The 16,700-nt window shown below is 43.6% G+C and overlaps 1 protein-coding gene across 1 annotated transcript; it reads left to right on the top strand.

Moving 5' to 3' along the window:
* The first annotated feature begins 219 nt into the window (after positions 1 to 219).
* LOC137570478 (apolipoprotein L3-like) lies at positions 220 to 15,874 on the top strand. Its single transcript, XM_068279146.1, has 4 exons — positions 220 to 304; positions 4,514 to 4,578; positions 4,669 to 4,704; positions 11,941 to 15,874. Exons 2-4 carry the CDS (start codon positions 4,576 to 4,578, stop codon positions 12,736 to 12,738), a joined length of 837 nt encoding a protein of 278 aa, XP_068135247.1. The 5' UTR covers positions 220 to 304; positions 4,514 to 4,575; the 3' UTR covers positions 12,739 to 15,874.
* Positions 15,875 to 16,700: the final 826 nt, after the last annotated feature.

Below are 16,700 nucleotides of genomic sequence, written 5' to 3'. Positions count from 1 at the left end.
TCTCAATATTTTGTGTCTAAAAATATTTTTTTCTGTTTCTTAATTATGTGTGACTTTCGTTATGTATTTTGAGTGCCATGCCAAAGTGATTAATTTTATTTTGCCATGATTGCATGCTGTTTTGTTACACCCTAGTAATGTTTCTCTAGACCATCCCACTGATGGCTGGTTGGTGTATTTAAGTAGCACCTGTGGGAAGAGCCAACAGTGATCCTATAACAGCACCTGTAGGAAAAGCCAGCAGTGATTCTGACATCCTTCAGGTTGGCTCACGCCAGGGATTCCAACATCTCACTTTGAGTTGGTGAGTTATTTGTACATTTGTCATGTGATTTCCCTCTCCTTAATGTGTCTTTACATTGTCCGATCATTGTGGCATAAATAGTTTGTACCTCTTTTTCTGTTGGGTTACTTTATACTTTATATGTTGTATTTATAGGCGTTTTCTATTAGTATTGTTAGTTTTCTATAGCATCTTCCTTGCAGGCTCACTTTTTTTAGTAGTATTGCGTGCCAAATATGAGTCACCTTCTGCAGTCACTCCCATTGTAAATGTTTACTAGTCAAAGAGCTTTTATTGTATTCCCACCGTAACTTCCACTGAACATTTCTAGCCTTTTTGTAGATCTAGTATTATTCCTTTTACTAATAACTAACATTTTGTATGTCCATTCAATATTTTCCTTACAGGTAATCAACTTCCAGCATAACACCAAATTTATAATCCTCAAAATGTTACCTTTTATTTCACACTGCCTCATCTTTTTCTTGGTCTTTTAGTTAATGATCAGTATTTCCTTTCTTTTTACTTTTTATTTCTCCCACTGCACCCCTCTTGCTTCTTGTCCCTCTCTGGGCAGCCCGTCAGCTCCAAATTAGTTATTTTAAGTGTACATCCATATTTCACAAAATATAGACAGATTAACTGTCATATGCTGATGAGTTGTTTGAGGTTAGGTATTGTTTTATCTGTCTCAGAGATTTATATGGAAAGGAAGAGGTGCTGTGACCATCCAACATATGATATTACACCCGGAAATGAAGAAATACAATGTATTTATTCATAAAAGCACGAACGCAATCGCCAGATAAAGCGATTTGTGAGCATTTTGCGCTTTTCCTATACCTTCCATTGTAGCAAAATCACCCTGAAAATGGTACATGCAGCACTTTGCTGAGCAGAAAGTGGACAAAACGCGCTGATATTAACTATCCCATAAGGATTCATTGCACTGGCGATTTCAGGGCGTTTTCAAAATTCGCCCACGCTAATAAAAAACGCGAATGGCCCGATGTGTGATCAAGCCCTTAGATAGTAAATGGAGGCTAACACTAGCAGTTCCCTTTAAAAAAATGTATCCCTCCACCTCACCCAACTTTTTCTGCTGGTTCAAAGTTAGCACATTGAAATCCAAACGTGAACAGTGAAATGCATATGTAATGTAAGTACAGCCAATATTTAGCTACTGATATATGTGTTTTTTTTCTCTGAGACCCTATACCTAACAGCTCCTCTTTAAGGTCCAAACCAGTTTTCAATACCTTCACCTAAAGGGAACCTAAACTGAGAAGGATATGGATTTTTTCTTTTAAAATAATACCAGTTGCCTGACTCTCCTGCTGATCCTGTGTCTCTAATATTTTCAGCCACAGCCCCTCAACAAGCATGCAGATCAGGTGCTCTGACTGAAGTCAGACTGGATTAGCTGCATGATTGTTTCAGGTCTGTGATTCAGCCACTACAGCAGCCAAAGAGATCAGCAGGGCTGGCAGGCAACTGGTATTGTTTAAAAGAAAACATTCATATCCCTCTGAGTTTAGGTTCCCTTTAAATTGAAAGATCTCTGGAAATTTTTAGTCCACCCGAACACATCTAGTCTTGTTTTTTCAGGATAAATAGGGCTTTGTTTTGATATTTAATTATAAGAAATCTGTAATTTGCTTGTTGTTTTTTTTAAGGGAAAATGTGCATAAAAAATGAAAAAAAAATTGAATTTTCAACCAAAAATATGTAAATACCTCAAATTACAGCAGTAAAACTTTCAGAAACTGATTGATCCATATGTTTTATATGCAGAAATGTCAAACTTATGTAGATCATTTATTTTTTAGGTACTTTGCAGGGGCACTAAAAACAGGTGAAAATTAAGATTTTAAGAGAGAAAAGGCGATAATTATGCGATCCTAGTGGTCAGTTGATCAGGAGCCAATCAAAATCACTTTTCATTCATTCCAGAAGGTGTCAGCTGTCAAAGGGCGCAATAATTTTGTGGTAAAAATCTACTATGTGTCAGAAACTAACATTCATATAAGCAGAATATGTTGGCGCTTTATAAATAAATAATAATATAAGGTCAATTCATTTTACTACGGGCAATCCTGAAATGGTTCATTCTATTCATACAAATTGTAGTTTTCTCCATGATTATGTTTGTTATGTAAAATATATGAGTTGCTATGAAAAGGAGAGATTGTGGATAGTACATGGGAAGAGGTGATGAGGAGAAAAAAAATGATAGGAAGAAAGAGAGGGAGAAAAAGGGAGAAATTGGAGAGTGAGAGAAGCAGAGATAATGGAACTGATGTATCGGGCTGAGAATGGCAGCTGCATTTACTACCCTTTATCAGATGGCTGAACTTACCTCCTGAGTGACCCAGAAATAATTGGGTTCACCATTATACTATGGCTCACCATTATACTATGGCTCACCATTATACTATGGCTCACCATTATACTATGGCTCACCATTAGGCTGCTTACACACCAAGACGTTACAGGCGCACGTTAGTGCGCCTGTAACGCTCCCCCAACGCACAGCAATGTAACACAAGTGGGCTGTTCACACAGCCCACGTTGCGTTACATGTAACGCTGCACGTTCTGTGCAAAGTGCAGCATGCTACGGCGTTGGAGCGGCTATAGCCGCGTTAGACTGTTTGCACATGCGCAGTGGGGGGCGGAGAGGAGGCGGGGAGAGCCAGCTACAGTAGCCGCGCACATGGCTACTTAATATTCACTGCACTGGCGGGCGCTGATTGGCCGGCGGGACCACGTGATGCGGAGTGTCTCGCTCCGCATCACGTGGTCCCGCTGGCCAATCAGCGCCACTCTGGGAGACATTATAGGACTCGAGCCGCCTAACGCGGCTCACTCTACCGTCGGCTCTTGCAGCACCATACGTTGTGTTAGGTGCACGTTATGCGACCTTAACGTGCCACCTAATGCAACGTCTTGGTGTGCAAGAAGCCTTATACTATGAACATACTGCTATGTTCATAGTAGAGCACCAAGAAAACAATCCTATACTGTGTTGTTGTTGACAACACCCACTCCCATATCTGCAAAAGAACAAGAATGAATGTGAGCACCCACTCACCACCACAAGGCTGAGGATTGAGAAGAAGCTGCCTAAGCCTGATGCGATGTAGTTACAACACTGGCGACTCCCATGCACAGGACGCAATTGTGCATCTCCACCGGCACAAAGCTTGTATATGGTAATCTTGAGTGTAGCTGCTTGACAATGGAAATCGAAACAGACTTGCTAGAAATATGTCATCTTATGGCAGTGTCACATTGCTCTCCACTATGATCCATTCTACAATTAAAAAATTGTTTGTATACTTTATTTTAATCAGTTGATACTCATTAGGGAGGCTGAAATAGCCAAAACATTAGTGAAATCAGATGTGCTCTGTGGCGCTGCCATAGGGTCAACCTGGGCAATTGCCCCAGGGATGCAAGTCAGCTTCAGGGCCTCCAGGTTACCACCCCCCCCCCCCCCCCCAGCTTAACAATGTTTCCTGGGTCCACTGCAAAGTCTTTGGCAAAGTAGCATCTCACCTGTCCTGGTGGGCACGCTTCTCTATCAGATTAATTTTGCTCAGGGACCCCATTGTAAGTAGATCTTGCCTTGGGTGTGCTTATTCACATAGTTTTGCATGTCTTTGTATATTTACGTGAAGGTATTCTTTCTGTCTTTCTGCAAATACTTAAGCTTTTAAAGAGAACCCGAGGTGTGTTTAAAGAATGTTATCTGCATACAGAGGCTGGATCTGCCTATACAGCCCAGCCTCTGTTGCTATCCCAAACCCCCCTCAGGTCCCCCTGCACTCTGCAATTCCTCATAAATCACAGCTGTGCTGTGCGGGCTGTGTTTACATCTGTAGTGTCAGTCTCAGCTGCTCCCCCGCCTCCTGCATAGCTCCGGTCCCTGCCCCCGTCCCTTCCCTCCAATCAGCAGGGAGGGAAGGGATGCAGGCGGGGACTGGAGTTCTGCAGGAGGTGGGGAGAGCAGCAGACTGACACTATAGAGATAAACACAGCCAGCTCTGACAAGCTGTTTGTCAGCAGCGTGGCTGTGATTTATGAAGGATTGCAGAGTGCAGGGGGACCTTAGGGGGGTTTGGGATAGCAACAGAGGCTGGGCTGTATAGGCAGATCCAGCCTGTGTATGCAGATAATATTCTTCAAACCCACCTCGGGTTCTCTTTAATGTTGTTTTCTCTTCTAGTCATAGTACGAAGTAATCTGCAGACTGTGAGTTAGCAGTTCTTAGAAGGAAGAACACAAACAATGGTAGGTTAAATAAAATGAACCACTAAGAATTATGAAGATCTGCACATGGCTGCTTTGATCCAGGTTATATTATAATTTTTGTTGTTGCAGGCGGAACATATGGAAAAAGTACAGATGATACTAGAGGTAGGGATTTTTTTTATAAGTATACATATTGTCACTTTGTTACACATCTGTCCATACTTCATAAGACAAAGGAAAGTGTCTAAATAATGGCAATCCATGCAGAACATCTGGAATAATTTATTCCAGTTGCTTGAATCTGAATCAGAAGAACCTGTGGCCAAGAATTATAAAACAAAAAAAAAACAAAAACAGATACATACCTAAGAAGAGAGAAGTCTCTGGAACCCAATAAGGCGTCCCATAGCATCCTCTGGTCCCCTTTGTGACGAACATTACGGAAAAGCCGTGCGCTACCGCCATCGACTTTCGCATAATCGTGCACAGTACCTGTCAGTCTTGGGTAAATGCACAATAGATGTCAATTTCCCTCTCTCTTACTGAGAACAGTAACCTTCCCCCCACATCCTGTTCAGGTCAGGAAAGGATTCACAAGTAGCCAGACCACCTGGGGAGCAGCATTTGGTCACATAGCTCATGTTCCACCAAACCAGCTCAAACTGGTTGAACTTCAAATTTCCCTCCAAGCTCATAGCTTCACACAATGAGAACCTTTACTTTATTAATAATTCAAGATGGGTTTGGCACAGAAAGACAACAAACACATTTCCTGATACCCAGAAATCAGTTCTATAATTCACATGAATTATCATTCTCTAGCTATCAGGAATCAATTGAGAAACCGCTTTATCCGGCATGCGTAGAGCAAATTCGTTAGACTAGGCGTGTATAGTCTCATTTAATACAGAGTCGCATGCTGCTTATGAATATGGTCTCGGATCTGCGATGCACCCATCTGGGGCGGAATTACACAAATTATTAATAATTGGTACATTCCTTGCTCCAAGTCTGTGGGTGGTAACCTGACTTGCCAGGAGGTAACCCTGCCTCCAACACACCTACTTTCCAGGTAGTGACCGCCCCAAAACTCTGGTCAGTAAAAAGCGTTTGCAAGGAACTCCACCCAGTTCTTCAATTTACATCGACTAGGGAAGTCCAGACATGTGCTCACGGAAGAACCGGGCGCATGTTGTGTACAAAGGACTTTTAAGCTGAATGCCTACGTTTAAACTGGACTATTTTCTTCATGCTTCAAATGGATTGCTCAGCTAACTAAGTAAGAACTTTCTGTTTTATTCCTTTTATTTTTAAGCTCTGTGTTTTATATGTTAATAGGTGTATATAACTGTATGTAATGCATTTGTGTTATTAAACGTTTAAAAATCGTTTAGCGGTTATGACCTGTTGCTGAACATACACAATCGTACCTATTCTCCTGAACTCGCTACCCTGTGTTTAATAGAAGTATACATTTATAACCCGTATGCGAGAACCCGGCCCAGACATAACGATCTGGCCCAGATTCTTGTATACTGCTAGGGGTTACTAAAGTGTTCTCGAAGTCCTAGTAAAATTACAGTAGCGGGCTGTGTAACTCGCTTGGTGGCAGATCTTTGAATTGTATATGTGTGTGGAGTGATTCGGTTGGTATCAGAACGCTCCCTTCGCGAGTCAGTTCATCAAATTGCGAATGCGGGTTACCCTTCGTGATGAACAAATGACCGTGTAAGAGGATTTCTGACGCTGATCGATTTACCCCATCCGCAGACCGGCTCGCGGTCTGTGACATTTGTTTGGCAGCTTTTTGGGATTTGTGTATGTTCAGAACATCAACGGCAACGTTATTTGATTAACCTGCCAGAACAGATCAAAAATCTGTGGTCGGTAACCGGTGCATTACCATTTATATAGACTAAACGTGTAGCACAGAGTTCCCCCCCCCAATCTCTTTTCCTATCCTATCTTTTATTTGGCAAAAATGGCTGCAGCAAGATACAAGAAAATGGCAGTGGCAGACCTAGTGAACTTGTGTGAAGAAAAAGGCATTGTGACTTATAGAAAAAAGAAAGCGCAATTGATTGAGGACTTGTTGCGACTGAATACCCAGCCGGAGCAGATGCTGGGAGAGCACACTCCTGGTTCAGACGGTGCTGTAACTGGGGCAGAGGAAAGTGAGCGGTTGGAGCAAAGCAACCCACTTCCAGACCCAGAGGAAAACGGGACCGCGTCTGAACCGGTCGCTGTAACTGCTGAGGAGCATGGTGGCCGGCAGGAGCCCGTCCATGCAAACCCTTTCTGTGTTCCTGATGCTGGAATGCAACCTGGATTACAAAGGCTGTTGGAGACAAATCCTGAGCTGTACATGCAGATTGTCAGAGGGAATGCTGACCGCTCAGAACGCCAGGCGGAACGGGAAGCCTCTGAGCGCCGGTGGCTTGCTGAGAGAGAAGCGGAAAGAGAGGAGAGAGCAGCCGCACGCAGACATGACCTTGAAATGGCCAACCTGCGAGCGCAAGGCCAAAATCCCTCGCAAAGTGCTCCGGAACCCCGGCCCACAGCAGGCCCGTTTGGGACTCCAAAGTTTAAATTCCCAGAAATGGAGAAGGGAACCGACCCGGACACTTATTTACACTCCTTTGAAAAGACTTGTCGTCAGCATCATCTGCCCCAGGAGCAGTGGGCGAGATATCTGACACCCAACTTGCGGGACAAAGCGCTTGAGGCGTTTGTGGACTTACCCGCTGAGAAAGACAATGACTATAAGGCGATAAAAGCTGCAATTATGGCCAAATACCAGCTGACCCCAGAGGTCTATCGCAAAAAGTTTCGCTCCCTGCAGAAAGGCCACACTGACTCTTACACCGACCTGGAGAGTCGCCTGCTGACTGTGTTCAGGCAGTGGTCACGGGGCCTCAAAAAAGACTCTCACCAAGGTCTGGAGGACCTCATCGTGCAGGAGCAGTTGCTGAATTGCTGCACTCCAGATGTCCGGCAGTTTGTCTTGGAGCGGAAGCCGGACTCCGCCAAAACTGCAGCAGAACTTGCAGACACTTTTGTGGCCACCCGTGTTCCGGACAGCCGCAGACCTCCAGCCCAGAGCTGGAAAGGGGGGAGACCTATGCAACCCAGCTCTCCTCCCCCTGCTAACCGTGGGAATCAGGTCCCACAGCCACAGAGGCCGGATGCTGCACCTGCTACTCATCCGCCTGATGCCACATATGTTCCGAAGTGTTACCACTGTGGACAGCGAGGACACCTCAAGTCTGCCTGCCCCGAGGTGAGGACGCCGTCACCAGAGCCTAGCGCAGAAGTGGCTAGCGCATCCTCTACTGCACACGCCTACCTCGTCATGGGAGCAGCAAATCCTCGACTTTCCGGAAATCATCAAGTCGTGGAAGTTAACGACCAGATCGCTGTTGGTTTCCGCGACACAGGCGCAGAGCTTACCTTGGTTCGCTCTCATCTTGTAGCCAGGGAGAATTTCCTGCCTAATGAGCGTGTCACACTTTTGGGAGTTGGTGGCACACACGCACGCATCGCCAAAGCTCGTGTTGTTCTCGATTGGGGAAGGGGCCGCCAGTCAAAAGTTGTGGGGGTGACAGATGACATCCCAGTGCCTGTGCTGTTGGGCACCGATCTTGGCACCCTACGATCCTTTTATGAACCTGTGATCAACACCCCGGATTGCCAGTCTGGACCCACTCAGGTACTGTACAAGCTTGGGGTGGGACAGAGGGAGGCAGCCAGGGTAATGGTACCTAGCCCTCCTAGGGAAGGAGGGAAGGAAGCGGTACCTGTTTCTAATGGACAGCTGTCTAGTCACGGTTTGTCTGACTCTAAACCTGTCACTGTTGTTCCAGATACCTGTGTACATGTGAAAAATGAACGTAACTGTGATGTTAATGTTGTACCAGATGTTGCTAATAGCTTTCATGCTGAATCTCACAGTGCTAAAAATGATGTATGTTTAAATGTGACAGTCTCTAATCTAAGAGGTAACAGTCTTGTTTTGCCTGGGTCATATCCGTCCAGGGCAGTGGAAGCAGGCCAGGTGTCAGAGCAGGCAGCTGGGGGCCTAGACCTCCCCTCCTGCTATGACAGCCAGAGTGCTCCACCATTGTCTGCTGTTAACAAACAGCTGGTGGAGACAGGCCGTTCCTTCCCTGTCTCACCCTTGCATGTCTTCCCCTTGCAGAAGCAACCCAGTGCAAAACTGCCCACAGGTCCACCCTCTATCCTTCCTGGAGAAGGGGCAAGCCTCGCCACCCAGGTGAAGGCAAATTCGTTTTTAAAATTGTGCTCTAATGTTCACCTAGGTTGTGCTGACCAAAATGTTGTGCCAAGGTGTAGTCAGTTAGAGCAGGGGTATGCTACGCTGCTTCCAGATTCGCAGGCTGACACCCGAGAGTCAGGAAGTGACCCGGATGTCAGCCAACGACTCTCTCCCTTACAGGAAGCGCTATGCAAACCCAGCCAGGCCTTTAGAGGTAAGCCTGTTGGTGTGCATCGCACCGTCCGCAAAGCGGACACTGGGACACACCGGACCATGAGGCCTTACGCTTCTGGTGAGTTGTCTAACGGGCAGTCAGATAAGAAGTCGAGAACCCGGTCAGTAGCTAAGCGCCGCGTAGAGCGGGTCATGCAGACCCACTCTGTGCGTCCGGCTGGTAGGAGGGAGATGTGACGAACATTACGGAAAAGCCGTGCGCTACCGCCATCGACTTTCGCATAATCGTGCACAGTACCTGTCAGTCTTGGGTAAATGCACAATAGATGTCAATTTCCCTCTCTCTTACTGAGAACAGTAACCTTCCCCCCACATCCTGTTCAGGTCAGGAAAGGATTCACAAGTAGCCAGACCACCTGGGGAGCAGCATTTGGTCACATAGCTCATGTTCCACCAAACCAGCTCAAACTGGTTGAACTTCAAATTTCCCTCCAAGCTCATAGCTTCACACAATGAGAACCTTTACTTTATTAATAATTCAAGATGGGTTTGGCACAGAAAGACAACAAACACATTTCCTGATACCCAGAAATCAGTTCTATAATTCACATGAATTATCATTCTCTAGCTATCAGGAATCAATTGAGAAACCGCTTTATCCGGCATGCGTAGAGCAAATTCGTTAGACTAGGCGTGTATAGTCTCATTTAATACAGAGTCGCATGCTGCTTATGAATATGGTCTCGGATCTGCGATGCACCCATCTGGGGCGGAATTACACAAATTATTAATAATTGGTACATTCCTTGCTCCAAGTCTGTGGGTGGTAACCTGACTTGCCAGGAGGTAACCCTGCCTCCAACACACCTACTTTCCAGGTAGTGACCGCCCCAAAACTCTGGTCAGTAAAAAGCGTTTGCAAGGAACTCCACCCAGTTCTTCAATTTACATCGACTAGGGAAGTCCAGACATGTGCTCACGGAAGAACCGGGCGCATGTTGTGTACAAAGGACTTTTAAGCTGAATGCCTACGTTTAAACTGGACTATTTTCTTCATGCTTCAAATGGATTGCTCAGCTAACTAAGTAAGAACTTTCTGTTTTATTCCTTTTATTTTTAAGCTCTGTGTTTTATATGTTAATAGGTGTATATAACTGTATGTAATGCATTTGTGTTATTAAACGTTTAAAAATCGTTTAGCGGTTATGACCTGTTGCTGAACATACACAATCGTACCTATTCTCCTGAACTCGCTACCCTGTGTTTAATAGAAGTATACATTTATAACCCGTATGCGAGAACCCGGCCCAGACATAACGATCTGGCCCAGATTCTTGTATACTGCTAGGGGTTACTAAAGTGTTCTCGAAGTCCTAGTAAAATTACAGTAGCGGGCTGTGTAACTCGCTTGGTGGCAGATCTTTGAATTGTATATGTGTGTGGAGTGATTCGGTTGGTATCAGAACGCTCCCTTCGCGAGTCAGTTCATCAAATTGCGAATGCGGGTTACCCTTCGTGATGAACAAATGACCGTGTAAGAGGATTTCTGACGCTGATCGATTTACCCCATCCGCAGACCGGCTCGCGGTCTGTGACACCCTTGGGTGCTGCTTGTGGACCCTACAGCTTAACAGGGCTGCAATCCTCATCTGGCATAAGCACTGTGCAGTACAGCCGCGCTCATGCTTGAAGAGGAGCGTGGCTCTGATCAGCGTGCTTGCGCATACACAGTACGGAGCCGCCCATCTTTGGGAGCATTCTGGCTCTCAAAGACTTACGAAGCCTCCTGTGGTGGGAGATGTGAACAAAGGATCCAGCTCTGGAATGTGAGAGGAATCATTAGGACCGAGAGCCTTCCCTTTCCATAGGTTTTTCTTTTTTTTTAAATCACTTCAAATTCACTTTAAGAAAGCAGGACTGTTATTAACCCAAGTTGGGTGGAATAGCTCAGAGAAGCTCCTTTGCATAGATAACAACTGAAGTTTTTTTTTTTTTTTCAAACCAATTTTTATTATTGGGTAAAGAAGCATAATATCAAAAACAGTATGTTTAAAATAACTTCACTTGATTAGCCAAACATACACCGTTATGCAACCTCAATAAAAAGTAGTGCGATATTAGCCATCCCAAAAAATTTTCCCCATTTTTCCCACCCCTCACCTCCCAAAATCAACAACCCCAACCAAACCCAGCCAACTTTATGCTGACAAAATGGATTATTGGAGCAACTGAAGTTTTTTAACTAATCCTGTACTGGAAAACAATATAAGACTCTTTTCTTTGTCACTGATGTTTTATTTCTTAGCTGTACTACACATACAGTTCATTATATCAGAAGTTTATTTAAAGAGAACCTGAACTAAAAATAAAAAGTCAAAATAACCATACACAGATCATACTTACCTCCTGTGTAGTCTACTCCTCAATCTCTTTCTCCTCTCCTGCATCCCATTTGTCCACTGTGATCAATGGAATTCTCCGTCCTCCATTTTGAAAATGGACATTACCCCATAACAGCTTCCTGGTCAGCACACTGTTAAACTGTAATATCACCCACTTGAGCCATAGGGAAACATGGACATTACCTTGCACATTCAGTTGTAACTGACAGCTGCTGATGTATAACTGACAGCAACTGGTATATTTCAGTTCTGACAAAATATTGTCAGAACTGGAAGGGATCACTGTAAGAAGAAAATGGTGAGCTTCTGAGAGGAAATGACAGTAAGTTTAGTATGTAATATTCATTTGCAGTTACATCATGTGTTTATTTTAAATAATTTTACTCGCTTCAGGTTCCCTTTAAGCTTCAGGTTCGGGTTAGTGGCGTGCCCAATTCATTCACATTTAATTGTTCTGTCAAACAAATTGTGAATCCTTTAGCCTGTTTGGATTGCTAGTATTCTGTACTAAACATGCTTTCCTTCCTTATTTTTTATTACTGTGCACAGATAGCAAAGTTGGCTCAACAGTATGAAGACCAAGCATCACTTTTGGAGACAGCCATTTCACAGTGTGTTAACGGACTGCTCAGTATTGCCGATGACATAGACAAGTTCCATAAGGGAGCCACCATCACCAATGTCGTTGGAAGTTCACTTGGAATTGCAGGTGGAATCACCACCATTGTAGGCCTGTGTCTGGCTCCAGTGACATTTGGTGCATCTCTGATTGTCAGCGGTGTTGGAATCGGTGTTGCTACAGCTGGTGGAATCACTGGGGCATCTGCTTCTATAGCTGATATTGTAAACATGAAAAATAAATGCAAAAATGCCAGTGAGAGGATAGATGTAGTAAATGAGATTATTAAAACCATGCAAGACCTTGCAAAAAACATCACAGGTATGGTCGAAAGTCTGAGAGTTGTTTTAGAGGTAGAAGAAGAGGATGCAGCTGAAGCTGATATAGCCAGGATTGCAGGAAGGGGGGTGTTTGTAGGAGTGGAAATAGGCAGACTGGCCCAGCTGGGGAGGCTTTCAACTATTGCAGCTCGAGGAGTTGAACTAGCAGCCCAGGGGGCTCGGGCCCTTCGTGTTGTTTCTGGGGTCTTTGCTGCTCTGTTTGTTATAATTGATGTTGCCTTTGTTGCAAAAGCAGCTATAGAGCTACAAAAAGGTGCCAAAACAATTGAAGCAGCACAAATAAGGGAGCAAGCTCACAGTCTGCTAGAAATACAGGATGCCTTGAAGAAAAATGTTGAAAACATGAATTTTGAAAAAACAAAATTTGTTGCAGAAATGTTTAGATAAGAGAAAACATACTTCAGCTCTCGCTAAACCAGGCATGTCGAACTCCTCAAGGGCCGAGGTCCTCACACATTTTTGGCACAGCTCAAATTTAATTGATGGGACTGAATCAGGAAAGGTGTGATTCATTTTTTTAATGAATCAAAATTTTTATTAAGACAGTATTTGAATACATACAGACCCTGATATAAACATTAGTATAAAAAGAGGTACAAAAGTATGAACATTCCACCATGCTGGTACAAAAATTAAAAAAAAAAAGGGAAAGGGAAAAATCTACAACAAAACAAAGAGAGGGGAGAAAAAATCTCAGAAGCACTTTCTAGCGCCCTATACCTAATTAACCCCCTCACTCCTAGAAGGCCCCTAGCATTGATGTATGGCCCACTACAGACATACTTAGAAAAAGAGGAAAGAAAGAAAGAGAAAGAGGAGAAAAAAAGGAAATGCATATCAATATTATTATCTTAGTTTGATATTTAATGGCCACCCCCATCTACGTCTAGTCCCCGATAGTGATCACTCCCCGAGCCTCCCTCTGAACTCCACCCATATTGCCCATTGGCTGTGGAACTTAGCCATTTGATCCTGTGCCAACAGAACCAGTTCCTCCATCCTCATTGTATCATTAATGGCTTCAACAAGATCTAGAGCACAATTTGGCATCTATTTTCCAGTTTTTGGCTATCAGGTACCTGACTGAGCACATTAAATGACCCAAGATGGATCCCTTTGTGTGTTTTATTGCCCCAGGGTACAAGGAAAGTAGCGCAATCTCCAGGGAGTGGGCTATTTGACATGAATTAATTTTTTCAAACCACCCGAATGATAGTTTCCATAGATGAGATATACTATCACACCTCCACCACATATTTATATAATCCCCTGTCTCCTTCCCACATCTCCCGCAAGCATCCAACCCCCCCTCCCGCCATCGGGAGATCTGCGCTGGGGTGTGAAACCAACGGGTCAAAAGCCTATAATTTCTTTCCTGCGCCTTGCTTGACCTAGAGGACCCATGCCTCAGGACCAACGCCTTTTTCCAGTCCCTAGATGAGAACTGTTTGCCCAAATCTGCTTCCCATTGTACTCGAATGTGATTAAATTGGCGGGGAGAGATATCCAAAAGAATCTTGTGAATTTTTGATAGAACATGATCTGGTCGATGTTCGCAGACGCATAGGTTCTCAAAGGCCGTGCAGCTCCTCTTTATCTGAGATATTAGGGAGAGTGATTTAACAAAGCTACATAGCTGTTGGTATTGGAACCATTCCAGCGAATCCGGGCCACTGCTATTCTTAAATAACAAGTCCTTGATAGCTGGAAGCATTTACCAAAAGGCTCCCCATTCTTGGCCAGTCCCCTCTGTTAAGGCCCAAAAAGGACCTAACTCTAACTGCGGGAAGAAATCCCAAGTTATCAAAAATAGAGGTTAGAGGGCTTGGTATAGATGACAGAGAAGGGGGCGAGTTCCGAGCTGACAGAAAACCATCCCAAATATGCAATACATTCCTTACCAGTAGGGAATAACTTCCAGAGACCTCCTAAGACACACTGGGATCCAGGGCAAAGCCCTAACGTCTAAATCCATAATCTGTGATTCTAGTTCAACCCATTGTTTCGCTTCACAGCTATGACTCCAGTCTACTATATGAGATAACCCAAAAGCCTTATGGTACCATTCGATATCAGGTAAGCCGAATCCACCCCCTTGTCTATCTTTTGAAAGCAGGGTATAGCGGAGACGCGGCACCTTCCCAGAACCCCAAATATATCTAGTAAACATTGATTTAACTGATTTAAAAAACTTTTTGGGGATATCTAGGGGAACCGCCTGCATTATACGTAGAAATCTAGGAAGAATATCCATTTTTAACACGTTAATACGGCCTATCCAGGAGGGCTTGCCGTATGTGGGAGAGTTTAAATTCCTCGAGATCTGATGTAACAGTGGGGTATAGTTTAGTCCATAAAGATCACCAAGACAAGTTGTTATAAAAATTACCAAGTATTTAATGTGGTGTGCTTGCCACTTAAAGGAAAACCCGTCTTTCAATTCTATCATTAGTTTTCATGGTAAGTTAATGTTTAAAACTTCCGTTTTCAAAGTATTTATCTTAAAATTACTAAGATCGCCAAAAGTACGAATTTCGGAAAGTATATTTGGGATAGAGGTTTTAGGCATAGTGATAAAAAAACAATATATCGTCTGCATACAATGAAATCTTATGGTGACCAGTCCGGGTTCGGAGCCCCATTATTGATGGATTTTGTCTAATAGCACTTGCAAGATGCTCAATAGTTAAAATATACAATAGCGGAGACAAGGGACACCCCTGCCTGGTACCATTATGAATGCTGAAGGCGTCCGACAGTAAGCCATTTACTCTCACTCTGGCTGTGGGGAAGGTGTATAAAGACAATCAGAATATCAGACCCGAACCCAGGCCAGCCTGGTATAGTGCCATTTCTAAAAATACCCAACTTACTCTGTCTAACGCCTTCTCTGCATCAATGGAAACCAGGCAGCTGGGCATCCCCGTATGTTGAGCATACTCAATCAAAGTAATAACTTTGAGCACATTATCCATCAATTCTCTATGGGGAACGAATCCGGACTGGTCACCATGTACCAGACGTGGGATTAACGGTCGAAGCCTATTTGCAATCAAACCGCCAAAGAACTTCATATCCAGGTTGATCAATGAAATAGGCCTGAAACCAGAGCAATCCATTAGGTCTTTACACAGTTTAGGTAGTACAACAATATGTGCCTGTAATGCCTGGGGAGGAAAACCGGTGGAAGCCGAGATAGAATTGAAAGATTTTAGTATCACTGGTATCAACTTCTTCTGGAAGGCTTTATAGAAAAGAAAGGTGTGGTTCATCAAGTAGAACACAAAAGAGAAAAAACAGAGAGCCCATTATAGTGTAGTATGTATAGGAATTTGAGAGAAATGAAACGTAAGCAATTATGATATTCACAAACCAGGGTTACCGCTTGGGCAACCACTGTAAATCCAGGTGGCGAGATTAAAGCCTGTCCCCACTCAGGGTTAAGATGTTGCTCTTTGTAGTTAAGGAAATAAGTGTATATCACCCCTCCACTGGTATAGCAGAAGATGAACAGAGGATAAAATATGCTAAAATTATTTAAAAAGCTGAGAAGGTAGCGGTGGACTCACCTCCCCAAGCAGACATGAAGCTGTCAATTATTCATCAAAATAAATGTATTGCCATACTCCAAAATACAAGCAACGCGTTTTGCAGGTATAGTCCTGCTTCCACAGCCAAGTGTCTAGTGAATGCCTAGCGCCTAGGACAGAGGCGCTAGGCATTCACTAGACACGTGGCTGTGTGATACTCCTACCTGTTATTGCCTGAGGAAGCAGGAATATACCTGCGAAATGCGTTGCTTGTATTTTGGAGTATGTGAATACATTTATTTTGATGAATAATTGACAGCTTCATGTCTGCTTGGGGGAGGTGAGTCCATCGCTACCTCCTCAGCTTTTTAATAATTTTAGCATATTTTATCCTCTGTTCATCTTCTGCTATACCAGCTAAATATTGTTGCTATAGGGATCGATTTCTGAACACTACAGGGGAAATGAATTATTATTAAAAATAATATTATTATTAATAATAATAATAACAATCAGTATCAGAAAATAATCAAAAACAGCTTATCTGCAGTACTGTTGCAGCTGAGTGGCATAGATGGATATATCCAGTGCATCCATCAACAGTACAGTTAAGAAACTATCCTATGAAGAAGGAGGACAGCAATAGTCACTCTATATTTCTCGTGTGATAGATTACTATGAAGTGGTTAAAATGTGACATGATGAGATAAACATGTGTATGTACAGTACACTCCCTTTCCTGCATAAAACTATGCTGTGTTCCATTTTGGTTTTTTTTCTCACTGCAAGGTTAAGGTTCAGATATGCAAATGACACTTT

Source organism: Hyperolius riggenbachi, chromosome 4 (assembly GCF_040937935.1).
Source record: "Hyperolius riggenbachi isolate aHypRig1 chromosome 4, aHypRig1.pri, whole genome shotgun sequence".
Taxonomy (NCBI): domain Eukaryota; kingdom Metazoa; phylum Chordata; class Amphibia; order Anura; family Hyperoliidae; genus Hyperolius; species Hyperolius riggenbachi.
Note: the sequence above shows the minus strand (reverse complement) of the source record. Positions and strands in the feature narration are given on the sequence as shown.

What these genes read in the sequence shown, in the direction of transcription:
- LOC137570478 (XM_068279146.1), top strand. An exon ending in AAGTACAGATGATACTAGAG is followed by an intron (nt 4,705 to 11,940) that starts GTAGGGATTTTT and finishes TACTGTGCACAG; the next exon opens with ATAGCAAAGTTGGCTCAACA.